Consider the following 15829-nt stretch of genomic DNA (forward strand, 5'->3'; position numbering starts at 1 on the left):
TCTATACTGTCAGCTCTCTGGTCTCAGACCTTCAAGCCATACCACTGGCTTTCATGGGTCTCCAGCTCAGCCTTCATAATGATGTGAGACAACATCTTATAATAAATATCTTTCTAGATATTCATTCATCTATCTCCCTCCTTAGATATATATCCTATTGGTGCTGTTTCTTTCTGGAGAATCCTGACTAAGAGAGGAGTTTTGTGAACTAAGGAAGCATCCTTAAACACTATGGTTACTTTGACCTGTTCTTGAACTTCATTAAACAGAATCACATCGTGCTGTACTATCTTGTGCCTGGCTTCTTTCACTCAATCATGCTTGTCAGACTCATCCACTTCATTGTGTGCAAGTGTTTGTTTTCAGGGCTGTGTAATATTCCAACAATGGATATACCACAATTTATGTAGCCATTTTACTGTTGATGGACATTTGGGTTGTTTCCAGTTGGAGAACATTTTTTTTTTCCTTTTTGTCTTTTTTCGTGACCGGTAATGGGATCGCAACCCTCGGTGTCGCGCCTGCACCACGCTCAACCAGTGAGCGGACCGGTCTCTATACGGGATCCGAACCCTTGGCGGGAGCACCGCCGCGCTCTCAAGCGCCGCACTCTACTGAGTGCACCACCAGGCCGGCCCTTGGAGAACATTTTTTTTTTCCTTTTTGTCTTTTTTCGTGACCGGTAATGGGATCGCAACCCTCGGTGTCGCGCCTGCACCACGCTCAACCAGTGAGCGGACCGGTCTCTATACGGGATCCGAACCCTTGGCGGGAGCACCGCCGCGCTCTCAAGCGCCGCACTCTACTGAGTGCACCACCAGGCCGGCCCTTGGAGAACATTTTTAGGAACATTCCTGCTCTGAGATTCTAGTACATGTCTTTTGGTGAACATGCTTGCCTGTCTATCTATAGGTGACATTCCTAAGAGTGGAAGTGTTGGGTCCTCATAGGGCAGTTTATGTTCAGCTTTAGGAGATGGTGCCAAATGGTTTTCCTAGTGGTTGTGCCAATTTACACTCTCACAAGCAAGACATATTTCTCTTCTCTTTCCTTCTGTTTACTTTTTCATTCAACCCACGATCTACCGGCAGTCTGCAGACTGGGTCCTGGGTATCTACTGGTGACTTAAAAAGACGTCAGGCGTCCCCTGGGAGTCCTCTTCCCTCCCCCAATTTGGTGGGCAGATGGGTGGAAGCTTTCCCCCACCCCCAAACGTGGAGGGTGGGGTCTGGGGAGGAGCCTGGCATCCAATCGCTCCTTCCTGGAAAGCGATGTGGCAGGGTCTCTGGGGGTGCCCACGGCCCCCCATATTGGGGAAGGGCCCCTCCCCCCCGGTTGAGAGAGGCTTACTCCAGCCCCCTCCTCCAGGAGCCGCGGGTCAAACGTCCCACCAGCAGGGGCGCGTCCTGGGCCGTCCTGCTCCTGGAGGCTCCCACGCTGCCGCAGGTTGTCTTCCTGAGCCCTGTTTTGTTTAGCGTCGCGGGTTCCACTTGCAGGAGGGGAACGGGCGGCGGCCTCTGGGCTGCGGGAAGAGGATGGAGGGCAGAAAGGGGAAGGGGAGGCCCTGCACACCAAGTGACTGCACACCCAGCAAACCAACGCAGACTTGGGGGGGGGGTGACGGAGGCAGCGAGACATCAGCACATTCTCCAAAGCTCTTTCTTTCTAGCTTGACTTCACATCCCTTCCAAGGCTTTCAAAGTCGTGTTTTTTCTTCCTGGAGTAATGCCCCGTTTCCATCTTTCATTTCTTTCCTCCGCAGTTCCCAGCGTTAGGAGCCGCCGGGGCGGCAGCGCCATCTGCTGGCTGATTGTTAAATGGCGGGATTAGAGCCTCCCCTGGTCTCTTCTCCCTCCGGAAGTGTCGCGTGGAAAGGTGAAAAGATTAAACTATTAAAAATAGTTCAAAATACTAACAGCCGGTGTTATGGAAGGTTCGAGGAAGCGGGCATCTCTCATACTTAGCTGGTGGAGGAGTGAGTTAGTACAGCCTTTCTGGATGGAGAGAAATTAAGTCATGTTTCATAAATATGTACAATTTTTGTCAATTAGAAAATAAAATGAAAATTTAAAGAGTCAAAAGAGTGTTTATGATTTGCAAAAGCCACTGTTGGAAATCGCCGTAAGAGTGCACAAATACAAAAAAGACACGTGGATCAAGATGTTTGTGGTAGTGTTGCCCCAAATAAAGAAAATTTGCAACATTACAGGAAGAGAAGTTAACTATGGCATATGCACTGGAATTCACTAAAACCACTAAAGATCACGTGGAAGAATATTATATATTACAGGGAAATGCTCATGATGTGTAGTTACAATTTAAAAAGCAGATGACAAAACCATATGCTAAAATGTGATTTCTGTTCTGCTCTGATGGGTGAGCTAATCTTGGTTGCTGCACTGTGGGGGCGTGGGCTGCCCTCCCTGGGCTCCTCAGGTGAGGACATGTGGATGTCCTACCATCCCGCAGATGAGGGTCTCATGAGAACCCTGGACAGGAGCATCCTCTGGGGTTGCTAAAACAGGAGCATGTGTTCCTGGGGCTGCAGCAGCCATCTTGTCACCATGAGGACAGAGTTTGTTGAAAGAGAAGTCAAAGCAGAGGAAAGCAGAACTGAGAGAGAAAGCGAAAGCATGAGACAGGCCCAATGACAGAGTTTGAGTGCTTGGATCCAACCAGTCTAGAAGCGAGTCTACTCCTGGGCTTTTCAGATAATGAATTCCTTCCTCGTCAGGTTAACTTGGGGTATTGCTTGTAACTCAGAGGGTCCGTATGCGCCACACACAAGCTCTCCAGCTCATTCCCCTTGTGATGAGCCAGTCCCTGGAGATGGCCAATGCACTGACATGCCTTGCAAGGCTTCTTTCTGTCAGCCCCTAGAATCCATTCTCCTAGCTGGCATGGCCAGGGTGACACATCAGGGCAGGTGGATCCTGGGCCTGCCCACTTTTGGGGTGCAAACCCAAACTGCGGATCCCGAGGGACAGAAGAGCTTCCTGCCTTGGCTTTGCTCCTGTGCTTTCCCTCTGCCTGAAATTTTCTCCTTCCCACACTGCTGCCACCGTGGCTGGCTCATTGGCATCCTCTGCGACTCCTTTGATCAGCTCCTCTTCTGAGAATCCTGTCCGACCACCTGGCTGAGGGGCATCGTTCTGTCCCAGCTTCCACCTGCTCTGTGAGCAGCCTTGTGACACGTCACCTCTGTAAGTGCAGGGAGTGGGTCTGTCTTGGTCACTGCTGTATCCCCAGCTCTTCACAAGGTTTGGGACATAGCCAGAGGACATCAATCTTTGTTTACCAAGAAAATGAGTAGATCTGGATAGCTAGTGAGAAGATCTATTTTGGGTGCTGACTTGAGGGGAGGCTCAGCATGGGTTTTCTTTGGGGGAGGGCATTTTTTTGCTCTTATGGCAGGGGCCACAGCTAGATGGGTGGTGACACCCCCCAGAAGACATGCTGCAGGTACAGGCTTTGACCAGTCCAGAACACTCCCTCCATTTGAAGGTCTTACTCGGTATCAGGGTGTGAAGTCAGGAGCTGGAGCCTGGGTATGCCCTCCCACACAGCATGCTGAAAGCCAAGGATGGGCAATCAGAGGCCAGACCAGGCCCATGACTTAGGAGCCAGAGAGCTAGCAGGGCTGAGTACAGAGCTTGGGGACCAGGACACCAGGGCTGTGGGGACAAGAGGCAGGGAGCAATATCTCCAGTATGCCTGGGTGAGATCCCAGGTGTCCTGGGAGGATGCACTGACCACACTGATGATTGGGATCACGTGGTCAGACACTTACTTCCTTTTGCAGTATTTTCCAATCCTTCTGAGTAAATCAAAAGGAAGTCTCAGCTTAGTGATAACAGATCTCTAACACTTGTTTCTCTGTTTTTTTTTGTCTCTGTCTCTCTTTCAACAAAGGACCACCAGCAGCTTCAGACTCAGGGCCTGTCTCAGGCAAAGGCCAGTGGGGGTTGATGACGGCGATAGGTTTCACTGTGTTTATTTTTATAGCTACTTTCTAATTGTACCAAGTGATTCTGGTTTTCCATTTCGGGTAGTAACAGGAAGTTTCTTTTTCAAATAAATTTACATAAGTAAGAGAAGACTGCTAGAAGCATTGCTGGGACCCAAAGGGAATGGGTGCAGGACCATGCGGGAAGATTTTGGAAAGGCAGCTTTCTGCACCTGCTGTGATGGGGGGGAGGCGGAAGCATTCAGAGAGGCACCCTGGGGACGTGTTGGGAGCCCAGCCACCCTTACCAGCAGGTGGAACTGGAACTGGTTTTACTACTCCAAAGGAGAGTTACAGCTGGGGGGAGGGGCGTCTGGCTAGGGAGCTGAGCTGAGGGCATGCTAGGCCTGGGGGCCAGAGCCCACCCTGCACTGTGTCTCCCGGTGGAAGCCCAGAAGCCAGGCCAGGCTAGTGGCCCCTACCTGGGCCTCAACAGTAGCCTCGCACCCCAGGCCTGGCTGAGTGACCCCCAAGGGCTCCCTGGAATTGGGACCCAGAATGATTCTGTTTGCCCTGCCTATCCAGAGCACGGCCCTCTGATGTGGATGTCCCAGGTCTGGTCCTTGTGCTGTCCCCATCTCACGCCTCCAGGCCTTAATTTCCCCATCTGTAAACAGAGAAGAGTGAAATGACCCTTAAGGCCCCTTATGGGTGAGAGGATGAGGGACATGTCCCTCCCCTCTCCTTCAGCACTTCCGACACTTAACCCCTCAAGGAGTCTGTGTTGGCATCTGTAAAATGAGATGAGAACACGTCCCAAGCAGACCTGGGCTGGCAGTGCTGTGAGGGAAGCCTGGTCACACAGCAGGGCTTGGAAGGTTCTGGGTGTCCTGGTTTTTGCCACACAGGCAGGCAGCTGCTTGCATGCCTTTTTTCAATCACGGATGGGCTTGGCACGTTAGAGCCCTGCCTGCATCCCAGGGCATAGGGTCTCACAGGGACGCCTGATCCCATCCAAAGGGGAGACCCCAGAACTCTGGGTCACCGCCAGTGGGAGGGAGCAGCTATGGAGCAGGGATTCATTAGAAGGAGCCCCCTCATGCTCTGAAGCGAGTGCCCAGAGCATGTTTGTGGGTGTGGCCAGGAGGCTGGTATGGTGCTCCCACATGGAGCTCCCCACGCTCGGTGGGGAGAGACAGGGGTGGCGAGGACTCCAGGAGGACAGACTGCCTGGGTTCTGTGGATGATTTTATGAAGGCACCTTCAAGCCAGTCCAACATAGGCCTTCTCAAAGTTTAAGGTACCCAGGTAGAAATCACCTGTGGGATGGGGAAGGGGGATTTGGGGGGAGGGAGAAGGTGCCTGAGGGTGATCTTATTAAAATGCTAATTCAGCAGGTCTGGGGCGGGACCTGAAATGCTGCCTTTCTAACAAGCTCCAGGTGATGCCTGTGCTGTGCTGGTCCCCGGACCCATCCTGAGTATCCAGGGCAGGTCCTCCTCACCTCTCCTGTGGGCCCAGCTTTTGAGAGTCAGGATAAGAGGGTCCAGTTCCAGCTGCCACCACCCCAAAGTCCCCTGGAAACAAGGATTAAGTAATACAAGTTCAGTGGGAGGGGGCCCAGGAAAACAGGGACATGGGGTGCCCTGGTGTGGTCACAGTGGGCCCCCAGGAAAGCTTCCTGGTGAAGGAGACTTGAGGAATTCAAGGACTTGTTCCAGAAACCCAGGAAATGAATGGTTCTGTGACATCTGCAGCAAATGGGAGATGCCAGGAGGAGATGGCCATAGCAGGTCATCCCAGGCCATCGGACAACCTGCAGTGGAAGAAGACACAGTGTGCATGGCTAGAAGAAACTGCAGTGGACCCACAGGCAAAGATTACTAGAAGAATTGGGGAGGGCTGCATTGAGTGACATCAGGAAGAGGCAAGAGTCCTGAAGCTGCCCTTTGTGGCCAGTCCCTTTACTGGAAGCCAGAATAAGTCCGTCTTCAGGGGTAATGATGGGGGACTGCCCCATGTGATTTTGTAGGTCCCTTCTACCCTATATAGGTATTCTCTCTGTCGGTGCACATCATACACACACACACATGCACACCATATATATATATGTGACTTTGAGATGTATATATTTTTTCACATTTTAGCACCTCTGTACTCAATGATAGCTTACATTCCTTATTGGCCTGCATCGGTATTGACTTCTTTGAGAGAGAATTTGCATTTGTAGTGGCAGGTACCCGGAACACCTCTGTCTGAGACTGCTTTAACATGACCTCTCTGCTTTAGGTATTTTGGACCAAGTTGTGTGTATTCAAGCCCCCAAACATGGGTAAGCACCAGCTTGCAGTCCAAATTCTCAGAGGAGATTCCACACCCTCTACCAGTGCCAAATTTGATTCATGCAAATTTTCTCAGTGTCCCTGTGTGCATAGTAGGTTTATTGGGTGTTGACCCTTACATTGGATATCTAACTCTTTGGTTTCCCAGATTTTTGCTGGAATATCCTATTAAACTTCCCATGTTGGGAATTTTTTCTTAGTGAATATTTGGTGCATCTTACAGTTGAGAACATTTTAGATTTGATTTAAAAACCTGTAAAATCAGTAAGATCTTCTTCACCATTACAAATAGAGTCACAGCTTTTATTTTTCCACTTAACACTTTAATTTTCCATATGTCCAGCTCTTCAAGAAGTCCAGTATCTCCCACTTGAAGTTCTTCTCCTGGGGTACATTGAGAGACTTGAGTATCTTTGTCCGAAGATGTCAGTCTGTTTCTAATCTCCAGGACAGAGCCTGATCAGGCCCGTATAGTGGTTGCCAAAAGGTGTCGCTATTGAACAGATTCTGGTGCAGCCTCTTTAGCTCACCCCGATAAGCTCATCCAGATGGTTTAGGTCTTCAGGGGCTTCCAGTCTCAAACACATATTGGGCCAAAACCAGCCTGTACCAATCAACGCCAGGCCCTGTGTGGAATCTAGGTCATTGGTCCAGACTCCTCTTCTCGCCGGGGCCTGTGGTGTCCTTTCCTGACAGCAGACCTTAATCAACGGCATCCCAATCCATCGGAGGGATCCCAGAACACTGACCCTCAAAACGGGAGGTGATCGGATTCAATCTGTTTTCTACCCAAAGGCCCCATGAAGTACCTCCCTACAGGGCTATGTCTACATAACCAAGAGCTGCCTTATAAATGAATATCTACCTCACACAGTGTATCATCCTAGTGAGGGAAATTGTTAGCAACTTTCCTCGCTAAAAATGGCTTGTATCATAGAATCTTATGACATTATTGCTTTCTAACCCGGTATCCTTCCACCCTTCAAAGAATAACATTCAGTCCCTACCCAGGGAAAGGGGAGTGGAGAGGCTGTATTTGAGGGACAACAGGCAAGCTTTTGTTTTGCTGAGTTGGGTCTACATGCTAAGGGCGAAGAGCTAAAACGTTATGATAATGAATGGAAATATTTGTAAGCAATGCTGAGTGTGGGGGGGAGCAGAGAAAAAAAGACCCAGGGCATCTGGAGGGAGCCGTCTTAGAGGAAATGACTAAGCTTTGTCCATCATGGGCAGCGTAAACCTCTCCTCAGGCTTCCCACAAAAACATTGGTAAGATCAATGTTATCCTCAAAGTTTTGGTCACTGGGTTTGTGGTTTTGCGATGAAGTGTGCCTGGCATGGAGGCACACAGGACACAAACAGAGGCTTCCAAGGAGTCCCAGCAACATCTCTGTTCAATACAGATGGGGCAAGAGAGGACCAGAGGAGGGGCTTGTCCAGAGTCACCCAGCAAGTGAGAGCTCCAAATGGCTCTTCCCATTAAAAACCACCCCCCAAACAGCCCACCAAGCAACAGCGACCCCAAATCTCCAGCTGCCCCGTGAGGGGACCGGGCTGGCTCAGTACAGATATTCTCGGACAGCGAGTTCCTTCAGGGTGAACCCCCGGTGGGTGGGCTTCCGGAGCTGGCTCGCCTCCAGCCTCTCCTGCAGCGACACAAAGTCCTTGCCCAGCGTGTAGGCCAGGCCGATCATGGCATCCAGCAGAGGGGCGTAGTAGCGGTGGCCCTCCCGGGCCTGCAGGCACCGCAGGGCCCTCTCGCCGGCCGCGAAGGCCTCGGCAGGACGCTCCAGGTCACGGTGGCACACCAGCATGGCGCAGAGGGCCGGGACCACCGCCAGGGGACAGTGCGCCGTGAGCTTCTCCTGCAGGGGCAGCACGCGCACCAGGACGTCCAGGGCCTCGCGGTACTTGCCGGCGCGCAGGCAGCCGAAGGCCTCGGCCAGCTCGGGCTGCGTGAGGAAGTCGATGAACGGGCGCGAGCGGCGCACGGCGCGGATGGCGTAGAGCAGCCCCAGGTACTCCCTGAGCGCCAGCTGGCGCTCGCGGATCATCGCCTCCGAGAAGTTCCCCGTCAGGAGCTTCCTGGGGAAGACCACGTCCTCGATCTCTTCCCGGAAGGTCTTCAGGAGGGTCTTCTGGAGCTTCTCGAAGTCCGAGTAGCGCCGTTCCAGGATGGCTTTGTCGCTGTCAAAGCTCCCTGTCTGGATGACGACGATTTGGTACATCTAGGGCGCAAAGAGAGCGAGCCTTTGACTCCATCCTGAAGGGGCCCCGGCCGGTCACATAAGGGGGACGGTCATTTAAAGCAGACCCTGAAAATGGGTTGTCCTTCTACGCAATTCTGTTTTAAATTGCCATCGGCGACATGGAGGCATCTCGGAGGAGAAAGGGCACAGGAACCTGCCCTGCAGGGGACCTGGGGTCCCTTTTGGCTTTACCTTGTCAAGCCTGGGCCTCGGTTTTCTAGACTGGGATGCTTGGTTTTTCAAGTGTGGAACACTTGGAAGTTGGTTTTAGGTACTATATAAAATCATTTATAGATGGGCAGTGATGTTGGATACCAAGAAAATTATTCCTTTTCAATTCTCTTTCAAGAGAATACTAATTAAGGGCGTAGACTGGGGAGCCAGACTGCCTGGGTTTTAGTTCTGGCCCCACCGTGGTCTAGCTGTGTGGTCTTAGATTGGTAATTTAACCTCTTTGAGCCTCAGTTTCTCCTCCATAAAACGAGGATAGGAGTAGTACTTACCTCACTGGGTGAGGATTAAATGAGTTAATGCACTGAAACCACTTGGAACTGTACCCACCATGCAGTGGGCACTCCGTGGCAGCTGTGGTTAATACCCTGGTCCCAATAAAGAGTGGCTCTTTAACATCTCCCTAACACAGGCCAAAATTCTAATCTAACAGAGAGAGCAGGCCCCAAACACAGAGCTTTCTACCAGCCACAGTAAACAGCTAGAATTTAATAACAGCATTTAGCTCTCCTTGTATTTACCTTTATAATTACTTTTTCTTTATGCCATGTGATATTGGCTTTCCATTTAAAGTATTTCTCTTTGAAATAAATGTATTTACTGTTTTAAAAAGGTGATCTAATTAAAAGAAAAATAATAAATGACACAAGGATATGGCAAAATTGGTAAGGGAGAGAGAGAGATGACTAACACCTGGTCACATGGGGACCTAGCAAGGTGTTGAGCATAAAATCTCGCTCTTTGGACATTTTCTTCAGAAGAACTCTACGAGTTAGAGTGTGTCAACCCATTTCATTGGGATTCATTTGACTGGGAAAGCTGGAAGCCCCACAAGACCTGCCCAAGGCCAGGAAGGAGGCAGTGAAAGGGGCTCTGTCATTTCCGGATCTCGGCTTACCACAAACTTGGAGACTTTCCTCTCCTCGATGCGGGCGGAGGCGATCTCAAAGAGCAGTTTGACATGCTTCCAGTGGCATTTCTCGTTCTTCCAGTACTCCTGCAGCTCCCGTGTAGTCATGCTGGAGTTGGAGCTCAGGCCGTTGTGAGCGTCTGGAAGGACAACACTCAAGGATTTGCACCAGATCAGTGCACTTTAGAGGCAAGGGCTGGGGGGGGGATGGCTGGGTTTTTCTGGGATGGGATATCAGAATTCTGGAAGAGTGGTGAATGTCCCCCTCCTCCCACCCCAACATTTATAGGCCCAATCGAGGTGTCAACCAGACCTCTATGCCCAGCCTAGCTGAATCCACCCCACCACTGACAACCTCAAATAGCCCTTCATCCATAAGTGGCTTCTTGGTTGTGAAATCCAGTGTGGGCATGTTGTATCAGCTGCTTCCAGCCTGCAGATTGTCCATTGTGAAACTGCACTATCCTGACAAGTGGAGACTGTGGCTTGTCTATTTCTGCATCCCCTGTGACACTGACTCTGTGGTTATCCTGGGGACTCCTTGAGCACATGTTAGTGTGATGGAGGGAGCTACAAGCCTCAGCCTGGCTGGCCCCCCAACCCCTTTGTTCCATTTCCCACTTGTGCTTTTTCTCAAACATGCCGCTCTTCTGCCTTGAATCTGACCCTCCTATTTCCCTGCCTGAAAAATGAACACAGTGCTTCTTAAACCTCACTTAAGCCCTGTGCCCCTCTGAGAATTTTAAGAAAGCTTAGAATCCTTCCCCACCAAAACTGTGCAAATAATTGTGCATTTTATTGCAAGGGGTCTGGGTCCCAGAAGCTCTTCTCCACTGTGTCCTTCATGACCCACCCCACATGTCACTTCAACAGTCCCTTGGCATCACAGTCAGATCTTGTCCCATCTTGTTTCTATAACTGTTTTCGTGAAATTTCTAATTATTTTTCACCGATCTGTTTCCATACCAAACTTGAGTGCCAGCACAATGTTTGATTTGTTCCTGTTTCCCCAGTGCCCTGCATAGGGCCTGGAACACAGCAAGCATTCAGTAGGTGCATCTTGAATGGTTGAAAAGAAATTTGTTCCAGCAACTGGCACTGTAGCAGACACTGTCAGTGCAGGGCCACGTCCTTTGCACTGTTCTGGAACACTAGAAACAACTATGACCCTCCTCCTGAAGGCTCTCTCAGGCTATAGCAGCATGCTTAGGAGCATCCCTCAGCTGATGCAGGACAGGAATGGTTGATAATAGACTGACTTCCTTGCCCCTCAGCTGGAACAACTCTGAATATGTTCTATTCAGTCTCCCAGAGGGCCCACGTTGAGACTGAGCCCCTGTTACCTGCAGCAGTCATCTGCTCCTTGATATCCTATGCTGGCTTCCTGCCTTCCCTTCCTAGCTTTCCCACTCCCCTGCCATGTCCCCTAGGATCATCTCCCAGATAAGCAACTTGCAGCACATCCTTGCCTCAGTGTCTACTTTGGGATAACCCAAGTTAAGAGAGCTGCCAGGCTCTCTCGTTGCATCCATTGAAGTGACCAACATTTGTACTTTGAACCTCCATCCCCCCAATCAGACCCCAAGCCTCAAGCCCACCTAAGTGCCTTTCAGGTCCTGGACATGAGAGTTCTGCGCCAGTGGCTGGTGCTTCCTGCTTGGTCCTTGCCATGCTCTGGGTTAAGGGTCTTGTCCAGCCAGGGCTCCCAGGGTGCTCGGGACTTGCCATGCTCCAAAGCTGCCAGGGGCACAAGAGAGAACAGTGAGTGCCCTCTTATGTTGGGGTTCACAGTGGTTTCTGGGGTGTCTAGGATCCATGCCATAGTCCCTGTCAGCAGGCAGAGGGAATAACAATGTCTCCACCACTGAGCCCTCTGCTGCCTGTATAGCTGTCTGCTCAGCTGCCAGATCCCAAGCCTGGTTCTGCCCCTTTGCTGGACAGATCACTCCATCGCAGAGCAGATCCTTCTCTTATTGATATGATTCTTATAGCATCAAGTTGCTCTGAATTTTAAATGAAGTGATTTGAAGCAGAAGTAATGGCTTTAGTGATTACTTGGAAGAAGGATACTGGCTTGTCCATATAATGTCTTGATCCTCAATTATATATTATGTGTGCAAATGAAATTTCAGTGTTCAGAGCAGGTGGATAATCTTTTTATCATTTTATCTATCATCTATCTTTACTCTTTACTGATAGCTTATTATACCCACTTTATACCCACCTAGGTTCTTTATACCCCCTATCTAATTGAATACCCATAAAAATCTACCAAATAACAGATGAGGAAACTGAGGTCTAGTCCAAGGTCATGCAGCTGCTGAGTGTGCCCAATGAATCAAGCTGAATTTGTCTCAAATGCTTATGACCTGCTGGCTGTGTACTGTGCACTCACCATGCACTCTCTCAATCTGACCACCATCTGTGGTAGATACAGTTTTTATCTCCATCTGATGACAAAGGAATTGAGACTCAGAGTTGCGCAAGATCAAGAGCAAGTCAGTGGTGGGCAGGACATAAACCCAGGCTAGCCTGACCTCAGAAACCTTTCCACCTGACCCAGGGTGAGTGGGGAGGGTGGGCAGCAGGAAATGGGCATCCAGTTTGTGCAGGAACTCTGTGTGTAACCCAGATAAGTGAAAAAGATGATTTGGGGGCCGGCAAGTTACTCAACTTCTCAACTTCTCTGCCTCAGTTTCCTATACAACAGGCATAAGAACCGAACCCACCTTCATGAGACTGGTAAGGATTAAGTCAGGCAGATGTGTAAAGCATCAGTGCAGGGCCCTGCACATACCAGGCACTGTGTAATAGTCCCTGTTATGAGTATCTGGCATGTGCTAGATGCTTCAAGAAATAGATGTGAAATAAATGACTCTAAATTAACATGTAATCTGTAATAGAATTTAAAATATCTAAGACAAATTAGAAAAGGGGACAATTAAAACATTAGCTCAGAGGGAGTGAGTAGCTGGGGCACCATTTAGGTACAGAAACTCAAAACAAGGAGGGTGCAAGTGACTTCACCTCCTTCTTACCAGGACCTGAGGGAGCTGTCAGTGAAACTTGAGGGCAGAGCTGGGACTTGAACTCTGGTCTGCTGGATTGCAGGCTCTGGATCTGAACCCCTAGGCCGACTGAGACCTAGAGCCACTGCTGCCTGAACACCTTCTTCTATGTCTCTGGGTGTGGCCAGAGCCGGTCCCCTGATCCACGGGTGAGAGTCTCCTGGAGTCAGTTTGGCCTGGGGAGGGGTGAGGTCAGCCGGGGCCAGGAGCCCATGCTTCAGGGGGCAGCTCTTGCTGTGTCAGGTGAAGGGAACCCAGGGGCATTCTTCAGGTGGCTCCATGCAGTTGTCCAGTGGGTGGCCCTCAGGGACCCTAGATCTAACCTCACCTTTTACAGATAGGCAAACCGAGGCACAGAGTAGAGATGTAGCTGACCCAGGGCTGCACATGCATGAGCACACTATAGTGTGCACACCTCATTTATCTCTTGTCCCCCTCGAACAGTCATGAGACATAGTCATGAGACCCATAACCATGGGTCCTGGCAAGTTATTTAATATCCCTAGGCCTCAGTTTCCGTACGTGAAAAATGTGGCCACAAGTCCTGTCCTGCTAATACGTTGATGGTCGGCTAGGGATGGGTTTCCTATGTTCTGGTAGGTACCCAAGCAAGACAGCATGTGGACTCTTGGTGACTGGGGTTCTCGGGGGCCCAGTGTTTCCTGTGGACACCCCTATACACCTGCTTCAGTCAGCTTATCTGTAAAATGGGTGATGGTGAGTGGCATTGACCTCAATGTTCCCTGGCCCTTCCAGCTGTGCTTTGGTGATCAGGCAGGTAGCACCAGGTCAGAAGCAGGGCACTATTTTCCCAGAGACCCTGTAAGACTACAGAAATGATGCCTTGGCTGCACACTCCAGTAAAGACCTGGGAAAGTTGATTGGAAAACCAGGGCTTAGAATAAAAATCAAATACAGCAGCCAAATCCAGCTCCCTTACGTTTTCTTGTATGGGATTGGCTGGGTGTCACCCATTTAAAGAGAAGTGGAAAGGAAAGAGTTATGCATTAGTGCATCCAGGGGATCTTTGGCAGCTTTCTATCCCTCTCCAGGCCTCAGTTTCCTCATCTGTAAAATGGGAAAGCAATCCTGTCATTCTAAAAGCTCAATGGGGACATTCAGACAGGAGGTCCTGTGGGCCCTTCTGTCACCTCTCCAGACCCTTGCAATGATTTCTAGACTTTACAACAAAATACTGCAAGTGTTGGTGCTGTTGGTTTGGGAAAGAGCAGCCTCCCAGCCCCCTCCACCATCCAGCCCCGTGTGCGCAGACAGTCATTCCCCTCCTCCTTTCCTCCAGGTGCCCTGACCATCCCTCCTCTCTCTGAAGGCTGCCTGTCATGTCCAGTCTTCTGATGGGCACACAGGGCTACCTGCAGAGCCCACACTACCTTTCTGAGGGGGCTGCAGAAAGTTACTTTTCATCAGGAATGAGCTTCCAGCAGAATGAAAGAAAGCACCCTGGCCCACCCTGGGAAACAAAAGATCCCGGGACATTGGGCACCATTGGACACCTCGGTTCTCACCTGAGAAATCTTGCTAAGGGCAGGGGCTCCCAAATGTGAGTGTGCATCAGAATCCCCTAATGGGAAAAAGTGGGGGTTCCAGGGGCTCACTGAAAAGCAGATTTCCTGGCTCTCAACACCAGGGAATCCCATCTAACAGGTCTGAAGGTGGGCCCTGGACTCTGCTTTTTGTACAAGTCCACCAGGGCTTTGCTGATGCAGGGGTTCCCTGGCACCACTTTTTGAGAAACATACAGCTGGTGACTTATCCCCTAGGCCCAAGAGGGGCTGTACAAGTGTCTGGCATTTCAAAAGGAATTGAGATGATGGAGGGTTGGGGAGCTGCTCTCTGCTCTGCCCCAATGTGCTAAGGAGAGCCCCACATGCAGAGGCCGTTACCAACCCTTCTCCGTCCCACCCTGCCCCAAGTGGGTACCTGGTGAGACCGTCACAGGAGGAGGGGACTCAGGCCACCGTGGGTAGAGGCCAACTGAGCTTGGGATCGAACACTGACCTGAGGTCTCTGGGCCCTGTGCGTGTCCAGGGATCTGGGAGGGGTGTCACATAGCCCCCTCGGCTCTCTGTTCTAAGCGCTGGGAGCTGTTGAGTGCAGCCGCTGCTCTGCTCAGTTCCTGGTTTGAAAACAGGAAATAGGCTGTGTGAATTGCTCCTGATTGGCCCAGCCCATTAGCCAGCGAAACATGGTATAGTGAACCCCAATGACAGACAGCCTGTTGCAGCCACCCATTTCTCCTTCTGCATCCCTTGAGGCTGGGCAGGGAGGGGCAGTGCCAGCCCTGAGGGGTCTAGCTCGGCCTCACTTTCCTGCAGCCTCGCAGCAGCCTGGCTGTCCTTTAGAGTCTTGATCAGTCTCTGGCAATCAGACTTTAGCTCCCAGAACCGTTCAACGTTCATTATCCTACCCTATGAGTTAGGCATGATGGGACCATCATGCCCCATTAACTGACGAGGAAACTGAGGCCTGGAGCCCAAAGCTGGTGGGAGGCAGAGCCAGTGGCTGACATGGAAGGGCAGTGGAGTAGACACACAGTTCCATCTGATGCCTGTTCTCTGGGCAAAGCCACGTCCAATGCTATGGACAGAAAGTACTCCAGGGAAGCTAAGCCCCTGGGCAGTAATGTGATTTATGGCTACCAGTATTTGTGGCTCTGAGGGCAAGAGGCTGAGAAAGGACAAAAACCAGAATTTTGCTGGCTCCCTCAAAGTCCTCCTTGTTAGAGGTAGTCACAGGCCTGATTCTGATTCCTTGCTTTTCTGTATAAATTTACCACCTGTGAATAGATCTCAAAACAATAGAGTTTCATTTTTACTCATTTTTGAATTTTATATACATTAAGGCATAGATACTATTTGTATTATTTTGTGTCCTCCTTCTTTCATTTAACATTTATGCGTGTACAATTCACCAATTTCTTTTGTGTAGCTGGAGTTTTGAAATTTCTATTGTTGTGTTGCTACATTACTTAAATATGTTACTATTTATCCTTTTTTTTTTGTCTGTTGATGCACATTTGGGTTGTTTCTAGGATGGCTAAGAATGTATATTCTTGGTTTTTT

The 15829-nt window shown here is 50.3% G+C and overlaps 1 protein-coding gene across 2 annotated transcripts; it reads right to left on the reverse strand.

Moving 5' to 3' along the window:
- Positions 1-3517: 3517 nt before the first annotated feature.
- On the reverse strand, positions 3518-11411 carry SNX20 (sorting nexin 20). 2 transcript variants are annotated; one of them, XM_008578248.1, is made up of 3 exons: positions 11277-11411; positions 9667-9818; positions 3518-3544 (listed from the first exon to the last, which is right to left on the reverse strand). In XM_008578248.1, the coding sequence occupies exons 1-3, from the start codon at positions 11404-11406 to the stop codon at positions 3518-3520; spliced, it is 309 nt and encodes a 102-aa protein (XP_008576470.1). In that variant the 5' UTR covers positions 11407-11411. The 2 variants fall into 2 exon arrangements, with proteins under 2 accessions (XP_008576470.1, XP_008576468.1); XM_008578246.1 differs by lacking the exon at positions 3518-3544 and adding an exon at positions 7848-8516.
- Positions 11412-15829: the final 4418 nt, after the last annotated feature.

The sequence above is a fragment of the Galeopterus variegatus genome, unplaced genomic scaffold (assembly GCF_000696425.1).
Source record: "Galeopterus variegatus unplaced genomic scaffold, G_variegatus-3.0.2 Scaffold1650, whole genome shotgun sequence".
Classification (NCBI taxonomy): domain Eukaryota; kingdom Metazoa; phylum Chordata; class Mammalia; order Dermoptera; family Cynocephalidae; genus Galeopterus; species Galeopterus variegatus.

Bases quoted from the DNA above. Each gene is read 5' to 3' on its own strand.
- SNX20 (XM_008578246.1), bottom strand. From the start codon at position 11,406: ATGGCAAGTCCCGAGCACCCTGGGAGCCCTGGCTGGACAAGACCCTTA. The intron at 9,819-11,276 runs GTGGGCTTGAGG...TTGTCCTTCCAG, and splicing joins AGGACCTGAAAGGCACTTAG to ACGCTCACAACGGCCTGAGC. The intron at 8,517-9,666 runs GTAAGCCGAGAT...TTTGCGCCCTAG, and splicing joins GGAAAGTCTCCAAGTTTGTG to ATGTACCAAATCGTCGTCAT.